The 23,721-nt window shown below is 42.4% G+C and overlaps 1 protein-coding gene across 1 annotated transcript in view; it reads left to right on the forward strand.

Annotated features, from left to right (window-relative positions):
• Parn (poly(A)-specific ribonuclease) overlaps positions 1-23,721 on the forward strand; it is a 94,752-nt gene that overhangs the window by 3,112 nt on the left and 67,919 nt on the right. Inside the window, exons 3-15 of the mRNA XM_070003444.1 lie at positions 401-480; positions 1,089-1,156; positions 1,246-1,327; positions 2,302-2,362; positions 4,417-4,582; positions 6,506-6,571; positions 7,508-7,546; positions 9,817-9,859; positions 12,125-12,205; positions 13,204-13,260; positions 17,102-17,179; positions 21,491-21,534; positions 23,603-23,645. Coding sequence (XP_069859545.1) covers positions 401-480; positions 1,089-1,156; positions 1,246-1,327; positions 2,302-2,362; positions 4,417-4,582; positions 6,506-6,571; positions 7,508-7,546; positions 9,817-9,859; positions 12,125-12,205; positions 13,204-13,260; positions 17,102-17,179; positions 21,491-21,534; positions 23,603-23,645 — 908 coding nt within the window. The remainder of the gene's footprint in view (positions 1-400; positions 481-1,088; positions 1,157-1,245; positions 1,328-2,301; positions 2,363-4,416; positions 4,583-6,505; positions 6,572-7,507; positions 7,547-9,816; positions 9,860-12,124; positions 12,206-13,203; positions 13,261-17,101; positions 17,180-21,490; positions 21,535-23,602; positions 23,646-23,721) is intronic.

Below are 23,721 nucleotides of genomic sequence, written 5' to 3' on the forward strand. Positions count from 1 at the left end.
AATTGACCCAATAGTTTTTCATAAACTTGTGTGTGTGTGTGTGTGTGTGTGTGTGTGTGTGTGTGTGTGTGTGTGTGTGTGTGTGTGTGTGTGTGTGTGTGTGTGTGTGTGTGTGTGTGTGTGTGTGTGTGTGTGTGTGTGTGTGTGTGTGTGTGTGTGTGTGTGTGTGTGTGTGTGTGTGTGTGGCTATGAATTGACCCAATAGTTTTTCATAAACTAAGAAAGTTTTCTTACCTTCATAGCCACAAATTATAGCTAATTTTGAAAAAAAAATGAGGCAGGGCATAGTTGCAGTTAGTTTTAACTCAGAAGAATATGAAAATAGTCACTAAATGGTGACTGTTGACATTTTTACAGTGGCATTTATTAATAAGTCAAAACATATATTTTTAAAATCTAGGTATCAGTGATGGACCCTCAGTGACCACATTAACTAATGGTTTTGACACTCCAGAAGAGAGATATCAGAAGCTTAAAAAGGCAAGTAGATGCTTCCAGAAGTCTTTTTTGTTCCTGGGACTCCTCCTTCCATTGACTTACAGTGAAAGATCTAGAAGCTTGCACATAAGTACATAGCACTTCCTCTCAACTTCTGCCATAGCACAGTATTTTTGTGGTATCTAAAACAACAGCAAAAATAATTGTTTGCTGGAAAACATTGTGGAGGAAGGCTTATTATTTTTGATATTACTTGAGTAATAGAGGATATGATACGGTTATTTTAATAATTTTGGTCATTAACTTTTTGGTGTGTGTGCCGGTTCTGAGGCTTGAACTTGGGACCTTGTACTCTCCCATAGCTTTTTTACTCAAGGCTGGTACTCTACTACTTGAACCACAGCTCTACTTCCTATTTAATAATTTGGAAATAGGTTTAATGTCCTCTCTGGAAGGTGAATATTATTTGATTGGGAGAAATAATTAAGCAATGTATATAAGCTAATAGTGCTTCTGATCCATCATGTGTATAATCTGTTTCTATCAGAAGTACTCTGCTAAGAGATTCAGAAAGCACCTGATTGAAAATGCTGTTGCTCATGTTAAATATTCAGCACCATAGTGATAGATGTTTTATTTCCCTTTTCCAGCATTCCATGGACTTTTTGCTGTTTCAGTTTGGCCTTTGCACTTTTAAGTATGACCACACAGATTCAAAGTAGGTTGTTTGAGCAAGTGGTGGGAATTCTGCGGTGGAATCATGTCATCCCCTAAGTCTCTTTTTTTGTCTGATTTTTTTTTTCCCAGGTATATAACAAAGTCATTTAACTTCTACGTTTTCCCCAAGCCCTTCAGTAGATCCTCACCAGATGTCAAATTTGTCTGTCAGGTAAGCAGCACAATGGCATTATTTTTCCTCATGGAACTAATGAGGCAGTGTGCAAAAGTGAGATCAGAACTCTCTTTAAATATAGGGCAAGGGATGTATCCCATTGAAAGAATACTTTGCTTTACATGTACAAGACCCTGAGTTCTATCCCCAAACCTGCAAAAGCAAACAAACAAAAACATCACATTTCACTGGTGTTAGCCAGGCAGTATACTCCTGTAACCTCAGTACTCTGGAGAGGCTGAATCAGGGAGATCACAAGTTTGAGGCCGTACTGGGCTACTTAGCAAGTTCCAGGCCAGCCTTAGCTAGGTAGTGAGACTCTTATCTTAAAATTTTTTTTTTTAATTTTTAGTTCTATTTACTAACTTAGGGCATTAGGCAAAAAATTTTACCTCTTTGGCCCTTAATTTTAGTTTGTTAGTTAATCACACTATTATTTCCCCCTTTGTTTCAGAATTCATTAATAAGATGTAAAGATAGGCAGATAGAAATTAGGATGTGAAATTTATTCATTCATTTATTATTTTTATTTATTTATTTATTTATTTTTGGTCGGTCGTGGGGCTTGAACTCTGGGCCTGAGCACTGTCCCTGAGCTCTTCAGCTCAGGGCAAGCACTACCACTTGAGCCACAGTACCACTTCTTGTCTTCTGGTGGTTAATTTGGAGATAACAGTCTGATGGACTTTCCTGCCTGGGCTGGGTTTGAACTGTGATCCTCAGATCTCAGTTTCTTGAGTAGCTAGGATTACAGGTGTGAGCCACTGGCGTCTGGCTTCATTCATTTATTTTTGTGCCAGTACTGGGGTTTGAACTTAGGGCCTTCTATTCTGGCCTAGCTTGCATGCTCATGGTTAGTTCTGAACCACTTGAGCCACACCTGGCTGCTGTGGTTTTCTTGCCTGAGTTATTTCTCTGTTCTGTTAGCATCCCTTCCATTAGTACCACCCAAACCTGTGTTTTCATTTCAGAGCTCCAGCATTGACTTCCTAGCGAGCCAAGGATTTGATTTTAATAAAGTTTTTCGCAATGGTAAGACATCATATGTAGCAATTTATAAGCCTTTAAATTGTCCTTGGAAAGTACATCTGGATTTGGTGGACAATTACCATTTTGTGCCAGCTGGGTAAGAGGGAATATGCAGTCTTCAGTTTTTCATAACTCTATGAACTGTAGACACTGCTTCATGGAGGTCCGCTGTGGCTTCCGGTCTCACTACATAGTCTGTTCTACTGCAGATGGGGCTTAGTTACCTAAGCACCACTTAAGACCATGCTTCCGTGTTTTCTTCCAGTGCAACAGCAGTAAAGAACTTTATTTTAATTTTTTGTTGGTTTATTTATTTTTTGTTATTTTTTGCTCAGGGCCTGAACACTGCCCTGAGCTTTTTTTTTTTTTTTTTTTTTTAATGAACAGCAATGTTGTGCTGAAGTCTACAGCCAAAGCCTAAACAGAATGAATAAATGAATTTTTTCTTTTCTTTTTTTTTTTTTTCTTTCTTTCTTTTTTTTGTTTGTCTCTGAGCTTTTTTGGTCAAACATCACATATACCACTTGAGCCACAGCTCCACTTCTGGGTTTTCTTTGGTGGTTAATTGGAAGTCAGAGTCTCATGGACTTTCCTGCCCAGGCTGGCTTTAAATCGATACCTTCCAATTTAGTAGCTAGAATTAGAGGCATGAGCCACAAATACCTGGCTTTGTTGATTTATTATTATTATTTTTAAAATTTGCTTATTTTTTGCTTGTCCTGGGATTTGAACTCAGGACCTGGGCACTGTCCCTGAGCCTCTTTGTGTTCAAGGCCAGTGCTCTACCACTTGAGCCACAGTGCCACTTCCAGCTTTTTCAGAGTAACTTATTGGAAATAAGTCTCATGGACTTTCATGCCCAGGCTATCTTTGAACCAAGATCCTTAGATCTCAGTCTCCTAAGTAGCTAGGATTACAGGTGTGAACCACCTGTGCCTGTTGGGTTATTTTTCAGACAGGGTCTCACTATAAACTCAGGCTGGCTTCAAATTCTTGATTCTCCTGTTCAGCCTTCTGAGAGCTGGATTGTAGGCATGGACCACTACACCACACTAGTATCATACTTTTTTTTTCCCCTTTGTATTGCTGGGAGTGAAACCCTGGGCCTTGTGCAATACTAGGCAAGCGCTGTACCACTGAGCAACACCCCTCCCCACTTTTTTTTTGCTAGTAGTGGGGCTTGAACTGAGGGCCTAGGCACTGTCCCTGAGCTTCTTTTTGTTCAAGGCTAGTACTCTACCACTTGAGCCACAGTGCCACTTGTGGCTTTTTCTATTTCTATGGTACTAAGGCATTGAACCCAGGACTTCATGTGTTCCAGGCAAGTACACTACCGCTAAGCCACATTCCCAGCCCATCCCCAGGCTTTAAAGTGGCTGCACTCCTGTAGTGCTATTGGGAAAAATCCCTTTTCCATAGACAACTGTTTTATAATTGGAGTCAGTTCTCATTGGAGAAAAAGTCTGTGTAGTTGACATGAGTGTGTGAGTATGACTGCTAGCCTCCTCCTGGTGTGCAGGGCTGGAGCGCACCCTGAGGAGCCATTTCCCAGCCCCAGTACAGAGCATGCCATGTCTCAGATGTCCACTCATTGTTTGCTGGGTGAGGAGAACTGGCTATTAGAGCACACCAGAGAGGCTGCCTTTCCTGGAAAGAAGAATGAATGCACAGACAAAATGAAGTTACTTATCTTTTTTTGTGTGATATCGTTAAATATGACATATGTTTCTTTATTATTATAAACTCTTTGATGAGTTAAAAAAATTGTGAAAGCCAGTGCCAGTGGCTCATGCCTGTAATCCTTGCTACTCAGAAGACTGAGATCTGATCATGGTTCAAAGCCAGCCCAGACAGGAAAGTCTATGAGACTCTTATCTCAAATAAACCACCAGAAAACTGGAAATGGTGTTGTGGTTCAAGTGGTAGAGTGCTAACCTTAAGCTGAAGAGCTGAGGGACAGCACCCAGGCCCACAGTTTAAGCCCCACAACTGACAAAAAAAAAAAATAAACGTGAAATAGTTTCTTCTGCTGATGTACTCTTCACATTTTTGCTTAGGAATTCCATATTTAAATCAGGAAGAAGAAAGACAGCTGAGAGAGCAATATGATGAAAAGCGTTCTCAGGCTAATGGGTCAGGAGCACTGGCCTATGCATCTCCCAACACTTCACAGTGTCCTGTGACAGTTCCTGAAGATCAGAAGAAGTTTATTGAGCAAGTTGTGTAAGTTCCTAAACTAAAAACATGTGTGCACTGGGTCTTTCAATCTGTGCTGCATCCAAAGGGCTCACGTGTAAGCTTGAACTTAAGAGGGACAGGATCTGACTTTGAGCAACAAGCACAAATTGTGTCATTGTGCATGCACTTGCTTCATGTCACCAAGCAAGAAACCTCCACCATGGGCCGACTTGCATGGACTAAGGGCCCGACAGCCAGCCCTCGTATGCTCAGAGGCAACCAGGTTTGCAGACCCAGCCAGGCTTCAGCTTGCACTTGCTTTTCTGTATCACACTCACGTTTTTAACAGCATATCTGTCCTTGGAAGAGTATCTGGTTTGGCCCTAATCTAGTTATCAGTATAAATATTTTACTAGAAAAGTAGAAAATTATATCACTGTTTTTGACAATTGTTTTGTTTTGTTGTTTCTGATCCTGGGCTTGGACTCAGGGCCTGGTGCTGTCTCTGGGCTCCATTCACTCAAGGTTATCACTCTACCACTTGAGCCACAGTGCTACTTCTGGCTTTTTATGTGATTAGTTGGTGATAAGTTTCATGGACTCTCCTGCCCAGGCTGGCTTTGAACCTTGATCCTCAGATCTCAGCCTCCTGAGCAACTAGGATTACAGACCTGAGCTACCAGCACCTGGCCAAAACAAATTCTTTTTTTTTTTTTTTTAATTTTTAAAATTTTTTGTTAGTTGTGGAGCTTAACTCAGGGCATTGAACTCAGGGCCTGGGTGCTGTCCCTGAGCCTCTTTGTGCTCAAGGCTAGCATTCTACCTTGTGCTACAGTACCACTTCCAGTTCTTTTGAGTCATTGGAGACAAGTCTCGTGGACTTTTCTGCCCAGGCTGGCTTCGAACTGTTTCTCAGATCTCAGCCTCCTGAGTAGCTAGCATTACAGGCATGAGCCACCAGTGCCTGGCCAAGACAAATTTGTGTGTGAGTGTGTGTGTGTTGCCTGGCCAAGACGTGTGTGTGTGTGTGTGTGTGTGTGTGTGTGTGTGTTGGCTTGAACTTAGCCTGTGCACTGTCTCTTAGATTTCTCCATCAAGGCTAGTGCTCGTGTGTGTGTGTGTGTGTGTGTGTGTGTGTGTGTGTGTGTGTGTGTGTGTGTGTGTGTGTGTGTGTGTGTGTGTGTGTGTGTGTGTGTGTGTGTGTGTGTGTGTGTGTGTGTGTGTGTGTGTGTGTGTGTGTGTGTGTGTGTGTGTGTGTGTGTGTGTTGGCTTGAACTTAGCCTGTGCACTGTCTCTTAGATTTCTCCATCAAGGCTAGTGCTCTTATCATTTTAGTGCTCTTATCATTTGAACCATAGCTCCACCTATAGCTTTTGGGTGGTTCATTGGAGATAAGACTCTTATGGACTTTCCTGCCCTGGCTTACTTCAAATCTCAACCCTCAAATCTAAGTGCCTGGAAATTTGACAAAACCTTGAAGAAGTTGCTACCAATTCATTAATGATAGCAATAATCCTGCCCAAAATGTGTACTAAAATAAAACACTTTTTTCTAAGTATTGGAAGAGAAAAGTTTGTGATTTGTTCCAAATGTATAGAAATAAAAATTATGGGCTGGGAAGGTGGCTCAGTGGTAGAGCGCTTGCCTTGCATGCCCTGGGTTTGATTCCTCAGCACCACATAATCAAGAAGAAAAAAAGCCGGAAGTGGTGCTGTGGCTTAAGTGGTAAAGTGCTCGCCTTGAGCTGAAGAGCTGAGGGACAGCGCCGAGGCCCAGAGTTCAGGCCCCACAACCGGACCCCTAAAAATAAAAATTATGTGCTCAAGAAATATGTTCTTAGGTCTAGACTGCTTTTGAGTATGATTATTGATGAAGGATTTGAATAGGATTTGAGTGTGATTGCTCTCTTGGTTGATGACTTCATTCCTTCAAGGTACTGATGGTTGGGATCTTATTCTAACTTCTCAGAGCGAAAATAGAAGACTTACTGCAAAGTGAAGAGAACAAGAATTTGGATTTAGAGCCATGTACCGGGTTAGTTCTTCTGCACACGTTCATATATTCTTTCTTTGGAGAGGAAGACGACCTCTGACATTTGATGTATTTGGTCTTTTTAAAACTTCTTTATAAATAGTTCATCTATTAGCATCATGTTCCAAGAGTTAAGCACTATGGCATTAACATAGTGTGTGTGTGTGTGGGGGGGGTACTAAGGCACAAAATGGATGCTTTGTTCTGTCCCTGGATTGTAGAAACAATGTGAGTTTTGACTTCAGGTCTAGAGGGGCACATGATACAGGAAAAGATTCATTTTCAGGCCACTTTCATCCTTTAACTTTTCTTCTATTCCCCCCCCCCCCCCCCCCCCCCCGATCCTGGGCCTGGAACTCAGGGCCTGGGAACTGTCTCTGAGCCTCTTTGTGCTCAAGACTAATGCTCTACCACTTGAGCCACAGTGCCACTTCCGGCTTTTCCTGAGTAGTTTATTGAAGATAAGAGTCTCGAGGACTTTATTGTCTAGCTGGCTTTAAACTGTGATCCTCAGATCTCAGCCCCCTGAGTAGCTAGGATTACAGGCATGAGCCACTGGTACCCAGCTATGCTTTAACTTTTCTGAGCAGGGACATCATCGGCATTTCACATATCTCTTTCTTCTGGCTTCCTGCCACACTTGCTTCACTGAGTGTTTTAGTTAATCTGTCTACTTGTAGCTCTGTTCACATAGCCCTGGCAAGTAATGAGAGATGAGTATTTCAGGTACTTTCCTGCCCAGCCTGGCTTCAAACTGCCATCCTCAAATCTCAGCCTTCTGAGTGGCTAGGATTACAGGTGTGAGCAACCAGCACTCAGATTCCTCACTATTTTTGTATATTACATGTCTCTTCTAACAAAAACTCTTTTAAAAATGAAGTGCTTAATCAGAGTTTATCTTTAATGGACCAAATTAATATGTTTTCTTTTGTTTTATAGGTTCCAAAGAAAGCTAATTTATCAAACTTTGAGCTGGAAGTAAGTGATTGCATTGTATGTAAGAGCTCTGTGGAGGGCCTAAGATTTTAAAATGAAATATAATCTCTTTGCTTACACTGTCCTTGAGTTCTTTTGCTCAAGGCTAGCCCTCTACCACTTGGACCCATAGCTCTACTTCTAGTTTTCTGGTGGTTAATTGGAGATAAGAGGCTCACAGACTTTCTTGCATGGGCTGGCCAGCCTCCTGAGTAGCTGGGATTATAGACATGAGCCACAAGTGCCTGGCTGCTGTATCTTTCTTGTTTGTTGATTTCACTGTACTAGGATTTGAACTCATGGCCTGGCATTTGTTAGGCATGCATTGTACTAGAGTCACACCCTAGGACTCCCACCTTAAGATGAATCCTTGGGCTAGGAATGTGGCTTAGTGGTAGAATGCTTGCCTTGGGTTCGATTCCTCAGTACCACATAAACTGAAAAAAAGGGAAGTCACACTGTGGCTCAAGTGGTAGACTGCTAGCGTTGAGCAAAAAGAGGCACTACCCCCACCCTGAGTTCAATCCCTGTGGCTGGCAAAAAATAAATAAAATAAAAAAATGAATCCTCATTTATGCATGTTTTGTTTTTGTTTTTCCCCAGTCCTGGGGCTTGAACTCAAGGCCTGGGTTCTGTCCCTCAGTTTTTGCTCAAAGCTAGCACTTGAACCACCAGCTTTTTTCTGTTTATGTGGTACTGAGGAATTGAACCCAGGGCTTCATGCATGCTAGGCAAGCACTCTGCCACTAAAGCCACATTCCCAGCCCACTTATGTTTCTTAATAGAGATGCTTTAGGGCTTCTAAGTTTTCTTTTATCTTTTTTACTTTATCCATTCAGCTTTTGGCTGCATTGTATTTTTGCATTTGTTTTTTGAAGATATTTAGTAAAGATTTGGTTTTAAGACCTAAGAGACACTCAGATAAAATGTTTTCTAAAGCAAGGATTCTTTTTTTTTCTTTGGCAGTAACAGGATTTGAACTTAGGGCATCAGACACACTATATGTTCTACCACTGAGCCACTCTTTTAGTCCTTTTTTTGCACTGGTTATTTTGAGATAGAGTCTTTAACTCTTGCTTGGGTGTGAATCTAGACTGCAGTCTTCCTATTTTAGGCTTCCTGACATAGCTGGGAGATAGATATTACCACCATGCCCAGCTTCTTCTGTTGAGATGGAGTCTCATAGACTTTTCTGCCCAGGCTGGCCTTGATCTTCTGTCCTTGAACTTCTGTCCTCTGGATCTTAGTCTTCTACATATCTGGGATGACAGGCATATACCACTGTCTCAGCTGAGTTGAGATCCAGTTGTGAACTTTTCTCCCTGGGCTGGCCTCAAACTGTAATTCTCCTCATTTTAGCCTTTCCAGTAGCTAAGATTACAGGCATAAGTCAGTGGTGCCCAGCTGAAGCTGGGATTCTTAACTTGGAGTTAGATTATAGGTGATTTCAAGAGATCTGTCAATCTCTTGAAATAATATCCCAAGTTTTGTGCCTGTATTTTTCTGGGGATGCTTCCTTTGGCTCTCTCATTCAAAGATGAACATTGACATTCTGCAGGTTGGTGTTTGCATTTGAACCTGTGGTTCTTGTTCTTTTATTAGATCGTGGCTTACTGGTAGAGTATTTGTCTAGCATGCACAAGGCCCAGAGTTCCATCTCCAGTACTGTCTAGAAACAAAACAGAAAACCAAAATCAGAAATATTCAACAACCACCTGATAGTAACATGGGTACTGCAAATAAACTTGAAACAAATTAGAAAGGGACTGGGGTGTGGCTTGAGTGGCAGGTATGAGTTCAATCCTTAGTACCACAAAAATGAACAAGAACAAAAGAGGAGACTGAAAAGGACCTGGTTTGACCAGCCAGCTCCATCACACTGTTCTTGCAGCTTACCCCGTGTACCTGCCAAGCTAAACCACAGCCCAGCTGGTCTTCTCAAACCCCGCTCTGTGTGGCCTATGCAGCCTCAAGATACTTTCTATGGTTCACAGGCATTTTCTTTTTAGAAGCAAAGTTTGCCTGTGGCAATGAGTTAATTATATTATATGATACAAGGCATTTTGTAAAATGCTGAAGTCCTTACAAATGAATTTGATGCATTCTTGCACATTTAAGTTCAGAGCTAGAATATGGCTCAGCGTAAGTACTTTGGAGTACTAAGTATATTAAGAAAACGTTCCGTTTAGTGCTACGTGGTGCTTTTAAGATATTTCAGATTTTGGCAGCCATGCATTTATGCTCTGATGTCATATTTTCCTTTTTCTCTTTAGGTATCCCAAAGGCATTCATGTTGAGACTTTAGAAACAGAAAAGGTAACCTCAAGAATTACTTAGGGATAACAGTCAACATACACAGTGATCTATTGATGTGTTCCATGTCAGTTTACTTAGTTATGCTGTCAGGGGCTGGTCCTTTGGCAAGTTCTCCCCCCCCCCGCCCCCCCACCGCCCTCCTGGGTCGTGGAACTTGAACTCTGGGCCTGGGGGCTGTCTCTCAGCTTTTCAGCTCAAGGCAAGCACTCTACTGCTTGAGCCACAGCACCACTTCCAGTTTTCTGAGTGGTTTATTGGAGATAAGAGTCTCACAGACTTTTCCTGCCTGGGCTGGCTTTGAACCGCGATCCTCAGCTCTCAGCCTCCTGAGTAGCTAAGATTACAGGCATGAGCCACCGATGCCCGGCTTTTTGGCAAATTCTTTAATGCCTGTAAGCCTTGTTTTCCTCATTCGTACATTGGGCTGAATGAACATGCAGGTCATGATCTAAATCTAGAGCTGAGGATGGAACTCAGGGCACACACTTAGTGAGCCCTCTGCCACTGAGCCCTTCCCCAGCCCAGCCCAGCTATCAGTGTTACTATGTGACACCCCCTCCCCTAGCTCCACTAAGTAGAAGAGCACATGTCTTGTAAACTGGAACGTGCACATACACCAATCTGTGTTCCAAAAATGGCTTTGTATTGTGCTGGCAGGTAATATTAAGTCTTACAATGGGAGTCATGAGTATTGATCTTGTCATGTATTTCCAGTCTTCACTGATGGAATTGTAATGGGGAATATATGTCTTCAGAAAGGGTTCCTTTTGCAGAATTTAAAAAATTTAGAATTTGATGTTGTTCTTAAGTCATATATCAGCGTAGAGATTATATAAGGTACAAACGTTCTTCTCAGAAGATAAACCTCAAACATTGACACAGCAGATTTTGTGGGTTTGTGTCTGTGTGTATGACTGTGGTGCTTGAATTTGGGCCCTTGAACTATTGCTAGGCTCACTTGCTCATTGCGGGCACTCTACCACTTGAACCACAAATGCAGCCTGTTGTGTTTAATTAACATAAGATGCAATGTATGAGAAAGAAGGCAGTGCCAGGTGCTGGTGGCTCACGCCTGTAATCCTAGCTACTCAGGAGGCTGAGATCTGAGGATCGTGTTTCAAAGCCAGCCCGGGCAGGAAAAATTGTGAGACTCTTATCTCCAATAAAGCACCAGAAAACCGGAAGTGGCGCTGTAGCTCAAGTGATAGAGCACTTGCCTTGAGCTAAAGAGCTGAGGGACAGCGCCCAGGCCCAGAGTTCAAGCCCCATGACTGACAAAAAAAAAAAAAAAAAAAAAAAAGAGAGAGAGAGAGAGAGAGAAAGAAAGAAGTCAGTATTGTTTTCTATCTCCTAACCAGAAACTGCAGTTTTTTCATAGAAAATATGCTATGGAAGTTTTGCTTTATAAGTAACTACTTAGAAATTATGTTCAAGGATCAGGAATGGTGGCTTACCCCTGCAAGCCCAGCTACTTTAGGGGATTAGAGTTTGAGGATACCTTGTGTAAAAATGTTAGTGAGACTCCATCTCAGCTGAAAAGCTGAGGTTCCAGCTGAGGTGCATTTCTGTGGTTCCAGGTCAGTGGGAGGCTCAGATAAGGAAGATTGTAGTCTGAGACTGGCCTGGCCAAAAACTCAAGGTATATCTGAAAACTAGGGCACAGAAGACTGAGGGCATGGTTCAAGTGGTAGAGTTCCTCTCTAGCATTTTAGCAACTTGCTAAAATTTATGTTCAAAGATACATAACTTATTGCTAATATGTACGTGTGTGTGTGTGTGTGTATAATTTTTTTGTCGGTCATGGGGCTGGGCCTGGGCGCTGTCCCTGAGCTCTTCAGCTCAAGGCAAGCACTTGAGCCACAGTGCCACTTCTGGTTTTCTGGTGGTTAATTGGAGATAAGAGTCTCGTGGACTTTCCTTGCCCAGGCTGGCTTTGAACTAGGATCCTCAGATCTCAGCCTCCTGAGTAGGATTACAGGTGTGAGCCACCAGCGCCTGGCATATATGTATAATTTTTGTGGTGCAGGTATCTCTCTCTCTGTCTCCTCTCTCTCCTCTCTCATCCTGGGGATTGAACTCAGGACCCAGGGTTTTGTACTTGCAAGGCAGGCACTCTTCCACTTGAGCCACACCTCCCTTCCATATCAACTGTACTTTTGGTGGCATTTCACAACACTCTGTGTCGTGCTTAGTCCATGAAGTCTATGCAGTGATAAACTTGCAACTTAACCATAGCATAATTGTGACTTCTGCTTTGTCTTTTAGAAGGAGCGATACATAGTTGTCAGCAAAGTAGATGAGGAAGAACGCAAGAGAAGGGAGCAGCAGAAACATGCTAAAGAACAGGTAACTGGGCTCTGGTAGTTTTACCTGTGTGATGAATGCAATAATAGATGCTTATTTATTCCTTCAGTGTATTTCTAGATCATATGCTGGGTTTAATTTACTATTCATATTACTTTATTTTTTGATGGTTCTGGAGTTTGAACTCAGGGCTTTGCACTGCTAGCCAGGTGAGATGCTCTACCACTTGAGCAATACTCCAGTGCTTTTGTGTGTGTGTGTGTGTGTGTGTGTGTGTGTGTGTGTGTGTGTGCACGTGTATGCGTGCATGCACACTCGCACACTGGTCATAGAGCTTGAACTCAGGGCCTGAACACTTGAACATTTGTGCTAAAGGCTAGTACTCTACCACTTGAGTGACAGTGCCATTTTCAGGTTTTTGGTCATTAATTGGAGATAAAGAGTCTCATAGACTTCCCTGCTTGGGTGGCTTTGAACCATGATCCTCAGATCTAAGCCTCCTGAGTTGCTAGAATTACAGGTATGAGCTACTGGTGCCCAGCTCCCAGTGCTTTTTTGCTTTAGTTTTTTATTGTATGTGTTTGTTTGTTTTTTTTTTAACTAGAATTTGCATTTTTGCCTTTGAGGTAGCCTTAGAACTGATCCTTCCACCTCTGCCTTCTGCATGGCTTTGATTATAGGTGCATTGTTACCACATCGTCTAAACATAGTGCATTATTGAGTTCAGCCAGCAGGTGGCTACTTCCCAAAGGTGAAACATTTGTTGGTTTTTCAAGACAATTTGACCAAAACTTGAACACATTGTATGAAATGATGGGTGAAGCCTAGGTACTGTTACTTCTGTAAATAATGAATAATTTGTCATTTAATTGTTTTGTAGTACAGAAGACTGTATATAGATCAGACATGCAGTTATTTGGGATAGCGGGTACAATGTCTGACACTAACATCAAACCTGACAAAAAACTTCATTGCTTTGATGGGGAGGATGCTAGGATTTTAGTTCAAACATACCTCAATCATTTTCTTTTCCAATGTAGGAGGAGCTGAATGATGCTGTGGGATTCTCAAGAGTCATTCATGCCATCGCTAATTCCGTAAGTGAAACTAACCTTTTGTTTGTTTTTAGCTAGGTTGCCAAACATGATATTTAAGGTGAGTTACCTAAATAGTAATGCAAATGAATCATTTAGTCACATGTGGAATGCTTACCTGGCATGGAGGAAGAAGTTGGACTTGAAGAAGGATAGACTTGATGAGAAGGGTATACTTGATGAGAAAAGCACTGATTTTCAGAAAAATCTTTCTTCTGGAAATACACCCCAGGATTCGACTACTGTTTGTTGTCCTCCTAGGATACCCAAAATTAATACTATTTTCTAAACCATAGGAGGAATCAGGAAGTAAGAAATAAGGGGAAAAACAATCAATGTTTGACTGAAGATGTCTTATTTGCTAAGTAGAAGAATCCAGAAGATTAAAAATAATAATGTTGAGTTCTTGTGCATAGGTATAATTATAGCTTTAATTCCATCTCTTTTTTTTTGGTCAGTTGTGGGGCTTGAACTCTGGGCCAGGGCACTGTCCCAGAGCTCTTCAGCCCAAGGTGAGTGCTCTACTACTTGAGCCACAGTGCCACTTCTGGTTTTCTGGTGGTTAATTGGAGATGAGTCTCATAGACTTTACTTGCCTGGGCTGGCTTTAAACCACGATCCTCAGAGCTCAGCCTCCTGATTAGCTAGGAGTAGAGGCGTGAGCTACCAGTGCCCAGCTTTTTTTTTTTTTTTTGGTTGGTTGTGGGGCCTGAACTCTGGGCTAGGCACTGACCCTCAGCTCTTCAGCTCAAGGCTAGTGCCCTACCACTTGAGCCACAGCTCTACTTCCAGCTGTTTCTGCTTATGTGGTGCTGAGGAATTGAACCCAGGGCCTCATGTGTACAAGGCAAGCACTATATCACTGAGCTACCTTCCCAGCCCTCCCTCCCCCCTTTTTTTCAAATGATGGTTCTGGTTGCTTGAACCCAGAGCCTCTTTTTCTCTTGCTTGACTTTTGTGGTGGTTGTTAGTTGTGGGGCTTGAACTTGGGGGCCTGGGCCTTAAATTCAGGGCCTGGGCCTTGTCCTTGAGCTACTTTGCTCAAGGCTAGCACTCTTATCACTTTGAGCCACATTGCCATTTCCGGTTTTCTGGAGGTTAATTGGAGATAAGATTCTCATGGATTTTCCTGCTCAGGCTGGAGACTTTTCTGCCTGGGCTGGCTTCGAAACACAATACTCAGATCTCAGCCTCTTGAGTAGCTAGCATTATAGATGTGTGCCACCAGTGCCTAGCTATCTCTGTCTTTTCATTACCTTGAACTTCTGAGAGTATTGATTGTTTTGTCAGACATCTGTCCTTCTGCTTGGATATGCTTCCTTACACTTGGACTTGAGATCTTTGGTTTTGGCAAGGGTACTGTAGAAATGATGTGCAAGATGATGACCTGATCATCTGATTAAGGTGGTATCTGCTGGGTTTGCATTGTGTCATGTTACAGCTTTAAAAGGCTGATGAAATCATTGTACATGATGGACAGACACATGTGCTTCTTGTCAGCTGCCCCTATGTGGGCAGTTGTACTGATAATTTGCTAAAGCCTGTGAATGATGTTATAAATATCCAAATGGCAGAAATATCCCTTGGCAGAAAAAATATTCCCCACTCCTGCTGTAAGTTTGTAGCCTAGAACAGGAACAGTGGCTAAATAAACATATACCTAGGAATACAGTGTAGGTCAGATCATCTAGTTTTGTGTAAGTCTGTTCTGTGAAGTTTGCCCAATGATGAAAATGGCCTCATGGTGTGCACAAGTGTGAGTGTGTCTGTACAAACATGTACACACAAACATGGTTGCATTCATCTAGGCCTTTATCTGATAGATCCCAGCACAATACCACAGAGCTTATTTTTAGCCTGTTCTCTTTCCTTACTTGTATTATTTGCATGTTATATGTATATATTTTTATTTTTTATTTGTTGTTGTTGTTGGTTGTGGGGCTTGAACTCTGGGCCTGGGCACTGTCTCAGCATTTCAGCACACGGCAAGCACTCTGTCACTTAATCTACAGTATCACTTCTGGGTTTCTGGTGGTTAATTGGAGATAAGAATCTCATGGACTTTCCTGCCTGGGCTGGCTTTGAACTTCGATCCTCAGATCTGAGTCTTCTGAGTAGCTAGGATTACAGGTGTGAGCCACTGGTGCTTAGCTATATTTTCTTCCACCTGGTACACACCTAAAGCAGTTTCAAATTACTAATCCGTACTGGAATGGGAGTGGACGTGGCGAGATCACAGCTTTGTGTACGGTTCTCAGTATTCTGGTAACATCTGGTGAGAGTACCTTGTGCCACATTCCTTTCTTCTCTTTGCCTCTGGCTGCCCAGAGTGTTTGTGTGTAGCATTGTTGGTTTCACTTATCAGTGTTTGGGCGTGATTGGGGCTCCCCACACACTATATTCATGGTTTTAACCAGTGCTTCCTATGTTAGCATTGTATAGGGACACTGAATATCACTGAACTAGAAGTCAGCTTGTTAGATAGGGACTTTTCCTCTCACATTAATTATGTCAGAGAATTTTGTTTACTCACGTCGTAATCCAGCAATATCATACTAAAGGCCCACTGGGACCTTATGTAAAGCTCCACTATTGCAACCTTAAGTTGTATGTGTGTCACCTGACTAGCTTAGTCTAAAGTGACATTCAAGAGTTTCTTGGTCACTTAATTTTTTAAAATCAAAGTAGAATAATTTACACATAATATACAATTATCATTGACAAGCAATGTAATGTAAATGTGCTTAAAAACTTGAATTTGGACATAAATGATGTAAGAAATGAAGAAATGAAGATTCATTGCGTTTAATATAATTAGAGATGAGTTGTGTTTTATCTTATGAAGTTACATTTTTTTCCCTGCCAGTGCTGGAGCTTGAACTTAGGACCTGAACCACTTTGCTCTAGACTAGCACCCTACCACTTGAGCCACAGTGCCACTTCTGGCTTTCTCTGTGTATGTGGTACTGAGGAATCGAACGCAGGGCTTCATGCATGTTAGGCAAGCACTCTACCACGAAGCCACATTCCCAGCCCCATGAATATATATAAGTAAGGTTGATTTTAAAAAATACAGTCTTAAAATACATATTTGGAGATTTTTTGCTCAGAATTCAGTTTGACAGTTCAAAGGATTTGGGTTTCAGATTTTACCTTTAAAAAACTTTTTAGTCAGCTGATAGCTCATGCCTATAATTTTAGCTACTCAGGAGACTGAGATCTTAGGATCCTCATTTAAAGCCATCCCTGGCATCCCTAGCCTGTGAGACTCTTATCTTCAGTTACTTACCAAAAATGCTGAAAGTGGAGTTGTGGCTCAAGTGATAGAGTACTAGCAGAGTAGCTCAGGGACAGTGCCCAGGCCCTGAGTTCAAATCCCAGCACACAAAAAATAATTAAAAAGAGCTTTTCAGTCAAAATTTTACTGTTTCTAGCCAGTGGTGCAGTGGTACACATCTGTAGTCTCGGCTACTTGGGAAGCTGAGTCAAGAGAATCAGTTTAACCCAGGAGTTCAAGACCAGCCTGGGCAACACAGTAAGATGTAAGATAACCCTCTTCTTCTTTACTACATCTGATTCTGATTGAGGGATCCTACTTAGTGAAAAATCAAAAAAACAGGAATCATTGGGAGCTTTTAATTGCATTCTGAACACTCCAACATTGAAGAGAAATGAGGCCTGTTCATACCTATGTATTTGCTTACAGCTATGCTTTTTTATTTTTAAAATTTCTAACATGGAAAGCAAATCTGGTTTGAGTTCCTCCTCATGGAGCTTATTGCGTGCGTTTTATATTCAAGCCCCAGCAAGATTTTGACGTCTTTTTCCTGCCTTGACTCTGCAGGGGAAGCTTGTTGTAGGACACAATATGCTCCTGGACGTCATGCACACGGTCCACCAGTTCTACTGCCCTCTGCCTCCGGTGAGTGGCTCTCCAGCCAGTGTTAAAAAAAAATTCTGCAAATTACCTAATTAATTAATTTACTACGAAAATGTACTCGGCTTCCGTGCCATTCGTACAGAACCCTCTGTAGGAATCTTCTGTACCTCACTGTGTTTTTGTTGACAGGATGTATGTAGATGCTATTTTAAGGTGTCTTTAATCAACCATCATTCCCAGAGCCAGGTTAAATATTTGCTTCATCATCTTGATGCTCAGGGTTTGCTTATTCAGCGTTGGGCAGAGGGGGAAGCCACGGGTATGGCTTTGAGCTTGGTACTGCTAAAATTAGATTTTCGGCCACTGGAGTTAAATGGTGCCAAATGAACTGGGTCAGTGCCTGCAGAATTCTCCATTGCCTGCTCATGGGGTTGGCCTTCCTCAGGTTCTCTGTTGCCCTTGGTTGTGTTTTTTCCACTCTTGGAGCCAAGCTGTGTTAAGGGCACAGGCAGGAGTTCCTTTGGCTCCTGGCTGGCACTTGCTCTCTTGCTCCTTAATTGCATGTGGCTGTCTTACTGTTCCTTGTCCCTCAATCCCCCTCTCTCCTGAGCTTTTTCTCTGCATGCTGTGCTGTAGTGGTCTCACCCACTTGTGATAACTTCCACTGCAGGTACCACATACAGACATGCGCATATTCCTACCTGGATGGCCTTCAGGCTGAGGGTTGTTTAGGATTTACTTGTCTTGGAAGAGATTCTTTTTTAAATTTCAACTTTTATTTCTTCCTTCTATTCCAACTTCAATATGTGTGTATAGGTCTAAGAGCCTAATATTTCTCTTGAAGCAGAAGAATCGGTAAGACTCTGAGCTGCTTTAGAAGAGTTTATTTTAATCTTTTTTTTTTTTTTGGGGGTCCGGTCGTGGGGCTTGAACTCTGGGCCTGGGTGCTATCCCTCAGCTCTTCAGCTCAAGGCTAGTGCTCTACCACTTGAGCCACAGCACCACTTCCGGCCTTTTTCTTTTTGCTTATGTGGTGCTGAGGAGTCAAACCCAGGGCCTCAGGCATGCAAGGCAAGCGGTCTATCACTGAGCCACCTTCCCAGCCTCTCTTTTTTTTTTTTTTTTTTGTCGGTTGTGGGCCTTGAACTCTGGGCCTCAGCTCTTCAGCTTAAGGCTAGCACTCTACCACTTGAGCTAGAGCGCCACTTCCTCTTTTTTTTTTTTTTTTTTTGGTCTGAGACCAGGACTTGAACTCAGTACCTGATGTACTTTTGCTCATTGGCTGGCACTCTACCAACTGAACTATGCTTCCAGACTCCTCAGAAGAGTTTTTTTTTTTTTTTTTAAACTTTATCCTTTTCTTAGGCTCTCTCTAAATCAGTTTCTTCTGAGTCCATTTGGGTAAATGATTTCCAGTGTTCTACCCTGCCGTAATCATCACTGTTGATGCTTCCTTTGTGCACAGATTGTTAAATCCTGATACATTTCCCTGCTGTCCCGTTCCGTGCTGGCTTTCTTGGCCTTTCTGCTGCAAGGAACCTTATTTCTGACTTGGAGTTCCATAAACTAGAGGCTAAATTCCTTGTTACCCTTCAGCATGAGCCCAGTATTTGGAACTTGCCAGGCTGTGTGGTCTCTGTTACAACTCACAGTGCTGTCTTATGGGTCCCAAACTGCCATAAAGTACATGGCAGTGGGTGTGGCTGTGTTACGATAAAACTTTATTTAAAAACAATATGTGGGAGACCACATTTGGGCTGCAGGCCATGGTTATTGTAATCAGATTAGATGAATCTTCTGTTGCAGCTAGCTGCATTGGAAGGTGCCTCCTGGGGAAGTGTAGTTTTGTTTGCACATCTGCTGCCTTTCTCACCTTTCTCAGCTCACATTGCCCATGAGCATCTTGCTCATATTCCAGCTGGGCCATGAGTGACATAGCATGGCTCCCCTTCTTCTCGTTCTGTAAGCTTTAGGTTGCCTGTTACCCTCTGGGAGACAAGGGCTTCTTCGTGACTGTGGCTCTGAACAATGTGATGGGAGTATCTAAAGAGTAATGTTTCACACCAGCCACTTCCCGTCGGCTTTGTCTACCTCTTCTCTTGACTCTTTTTTTTTTTCTTTTGGTCAGTTGTGGGCTTGAGCTCTGGGCCTGGACATTATTGCTGGGCTTCTTTTTCTCAAGGCTAACACTCGAGCACTTGAGCCACAGTGCCACTTCTGGCTTTTTCTGAGATTAATTGGAGATAAGAGTCTCATAGACTTTCTTGCCCTGAACTGTGATCCTCAGATCTCAGCCTCCTGAATAGCTAGGATTATAGGCGTGAGCCACTAGTGCCTGGCTCTCCTGACTCTTTTGAACTTTATGGAACTTTATGTAATTAAGTTGTCAGCAAGGACAGAGGAAAGCATATTTAATACTGTGCTTCTAGGCATTTTGAATACCAAACAGGATGAGACATGGGAGGAATTAAATATTGATTTAATGAGTGGCTATCTTCCCACTGTGTCAGTTTTACAGTCTTCCGCTATATGACTGCTCACATGACCAACCCCACTTAAAATTCTCAGTCTCACATTTTGTTTTTGTAGAGTTGACCCTTTTTAGCAATGTTTTCTGTCATCAGGCTTTTTGTCATCGGGCCCAACCTTCCGTGTAATCCAACTACTTGTCACCCTCTTTCCCAGCCTGACTGGCTCTTCTGTAACATCCTTCTTCTAGGGGATTAGCTACTTGGGCAAAGACGTGCTCTTTTCCTTGCCTAAGTGCCTGGCACAGTTCTTCATGTGTGAGCACTTAATAAATGTTGACTTGAATGGGATTAGTCTTGAATGAAGTTCTTGAATGATTTATTATAGTGTAGGAGTGGGTTAGGATAAACAGTTTTATCCCTTGCTTTATTACCAAGGAGACCTGGGTAATTTACTTACATATGCTCTAACATTGTCAGAGGGAGAAGCTAGTTTTCTTCTACCTTCAGAAGAAGTGGTGAGAATAAATAAGAAAACACTTTTGAAATGGCAGAGGTCTTACATGTACAGATACCACATATTTTTGTTTCAAAGTATACTATGGAATTGGGCACTGGTGGCTCACACATGGTAATCCTAGCTACTCAGTAGGCTGAGATCTGAGGATCACAGTTTGAGTCCAGCCCAGGCAGGAAAGTTATCTCCAGTTAAACAGCAAAAAGCCAGAAGTAGAGCTGTAGCTTTAGTAGTAGAGTGCTAGCTAGCCTTGAGCATAAGAAGCTCAAGGCCAGTGCCAGGCCCCCAGTTCAAGTTCCAGGACTGGCACACAAAAATAAAGCAGCCAGTGTATACCACAGAATCCCTATCTTAGAAGTGCCTTTTTGGGAGCAGTTTCCTTGTGAGACTGCTTTTGAACAGATCTTTCAGAAGATATTGGGCCTGGAGGTCCCATCCTTCTGCCTTTTTTCTTGCTTGAGGATTCATGGCAGCATTGAGAGATTGTAGACAGTTATCCTGGCACTTTCGTTTGACTTAGCATTGAAACCACGCTTGTGCCTTGTCCATTAATTTAACGATAACCATTGAAACTGGTAAATATTTCAAGCCAGCTAAGTACAGACTGCATTTACAGGCTTGAGAAGCTAATTGGAAACGGCAGTTTCCTGTGAGGCATGAGGAATGCTGAAGAGAGAAGTGTGGTTCACGCAGGGTCAGGAGTGTGACTCTCCAGGCTAGCTTGGCAATTATATATGTAAATGAGTTAATTCAAAATTAGAGCACTCTCATTTCTGCTCTAGGCTTCCTGATCAAAATAAACTTAGGAAATGAATAGTCTAATTTAGGCACTTGCTGTGAGTGCCATTTAGCAATTTTCTGAGTACTTAAGGCAGGAATCGTGTGTCTGTTGGAAAAGAGTAGCCATTTCAACTAGCGTTAAAGGATGGTCCCAGAAGAGGTATGAACTAGTTTATAATAGGGGCATTTCCTATATAGACTCTAATGTGACATTGCCACTTCCATGAAGTCTAAATAACAGAACACAACCTATTTCCTGTTACTAGGGCTTCTTTTGTTTTCTTTTTGCTTTTCTACCTAGAATAGAAACTCCTCCCTTTTGGCCATAAATACCCTTTAATTTGGCTATTATGGGTATGGTAAGGTCAGTTATGAGGTTCTGTGGTTCCCAATCAGTAAAGATTTGGGAGTTTTTAAAAAGTGATCATTACAAATGGGTTTTGCAGTCTAGCTGTAGCTCAAGGCCTGTGTGAGGTATGGTGGTTTGTTTGAGAAGACAGCTATGAGCCTGGGCTGCTAATGTATGTTTTGAATACCGTGAGTGTCTTAGAAAATTGTAACCAGTCATTCTCTTATTTTTTTTTTTAGGACTTGAATGAGTTTAAGGAGATGACGGCGTGTGTCTTCCCCAGGTTGGTTTCTTCGAGGATTTGTCTTGCATTTACAAGTCACTGTGACATGGACGTTACAAATAGTTATGTAGTAATTCATGAAAACCATTAGGTCATGAGTAGTTCCTATAGGAACTATAGGAACTATAGTTCCTATAGGCTGGAAAAGGGTTTAATATAGCCAACTTTGTGATTGTGGGGTATTTGAAAATTATGACTAAGCTAGGCGCAGATGGCTCATGCCTATAATCCTAGCTACTTAGGATGCTGAGATCTGCCATCCCTGGCAGGAAAGTCCATGAGACTCTTGTCTCTAATTAACCACAAGAAGAACAGCAGTTGCACTGTGGTTCAAAGTGGTAGAGCATTCATCTTGAGCTGAAGAGCTCAGGGACAGCACCCAGGTCCTGAGTTCAAACCCCATAACTGACAAAAAAAAAAAAAAAGACAAAAGAAAATGATGACTATTTAGTTATCCCATTAAGAATTGGAATTTGGGCCGTGTACCAGTGGCTCACGCCTGTAATCCTAGCTACTCAGGAGGCTGAGATCTGAGGATCACGGTTCAAAGCCAGCCTGGGCAGGAAAGTCTGTGAGACTCTTATCTCCAATAAATCACTAGAAAACTGGAATTGGCACTGTGGCTTAAGTGGTAGAGTGCTCGCCTTGAGCTGAAGAGTGTAGGGACAGCACCCAAAGCCCAGAGTTCAAGCCCCACAACCGACAAAAAAAAAAAAAAAAAAGAAAGAAAAAAGAAAAATTTGAAGCAGGGTATTGGTGGCTCATGCCTATAATCAATCCTAGCTACTCAGGAGGTTGAGATCTGAGGATCACAATTCAAAGCCAGCTCCAGCCCAGGCAGGAAAAGTCTGTGAGACTCTTGTCTCCAATAAACCACTCAGAAAACCGAAAGTGGCGCTGTGGCTCAAATGGTAGAGTGCTAGCCTTGAGCTGAAGAGCTGAGGGACAGTGCCCAGGCCCAGAGTTCAAGCCCACCCCCACCCCCCCATCCCCCCACCCCCCGACTGACAAAAAAGAATTAGAATTTGAGCTGAGTGAGCACAGATAGTGACTTTCTTTGCATTTCACATCTTGCTGGTGGAGAAAGGTTTCTGTGATACTCCAGTATGTTCTCATAATTACCAGCATGTCCAACAGAGAGCATGATGCTGTGGTCAAGTATCTGTCTGGCTATAGATTTATTTTCTTTCATCTCAAGTCAGTGCTGATCCTGATAAGCACCTAGTACATGTCTGATAAGAGCATAGGTCATCCATGTGCATCCTCCAGGTGCTTCCTTCAGCTGGGCTGTCTCTGTCATATCCAGCTTTCCCACTGATGTGAAGAGAAGTGGAGAGCTACAGTTTCCACATTGGTCAGTCTCAGTCTCTGGAATAGAGCAGTAAGAAGTTAACAACAGCATGAAGCTAGGAACTCAGCGTTTGGGCCCATCTGAATGTATGCATCCAAATCTAGGTAGCAACAGTAGATGGCAGTGATTGGTGAAGATGAGTATTTGGACAGTGTTAACAAACCATGAGAGCATTTGACCCCTCTCTTGACCTTGATGCCCACCACATACCTCAGGCACAAACCAGTCTGGAATATTCCCTTAAGTGTTAGAGTGTGGATTGCCCTGTTCATCCTGTTAAGTTCCTGGGCATGGCATCGAATCCCCAGACTAATGTGCCATGATGCCATGACTGGGTTCAATATGGCTAACATGCTTGGTGTCCCTGTCTGCTTTAGTATTTTTTTTTTTTTATAGGTCTTGGGGTTTGAACTCTGGGCCTGGGCATTGTCCCTGAGCTCCTCAGCTCAAAGGAGTGATCTAACACTTGAGCCACAGTACCACCTTTCTGGTGGTTAGTTGGAGAAAAGAGTCTCATGGACTTTCCTGCCTGGGCTGGCTTTGAACTGTGATCCTCAGCAATCGGCCTCCTGAGTAGTTAGGACTATAGGCATGAGCCACTGGTGCCCGACTGCTTTAGTATTTTATATATGCAATGCTGTACTTTATGTTGACTAAAATGCACTTTGAATATTGACCTATATTTTGTTTACCTTCTTAAAATTCTTCCTTCTTTAGGCTCTTGGATACTAAATTGATGGCCAGCACACAGCCTTTTAAGGTATTATTTAAATTTGAACTATTACTAATAAGCTGTATTTTGAGTTTTGAATGAACTACTAATAGCTTTGAGATTA

This window comes from Dipodomys merriami, unplaced genomic scaffold (assembly GCF_024711535.1).
Source record: "Dipodomys merriami isolate MVZ:Mamm:240054 unplaced genomic scaffold, mDipMer1.0.p SCAF_60, whole genome shotgun sequence".
Taxonomy (NCBI): domain Eukaryota; kingdom Metazoa; phylum Chordata; class Mammalia; order Rodentia; family Heteromyidae; genus Dipodomys; species Dipodomys merriami.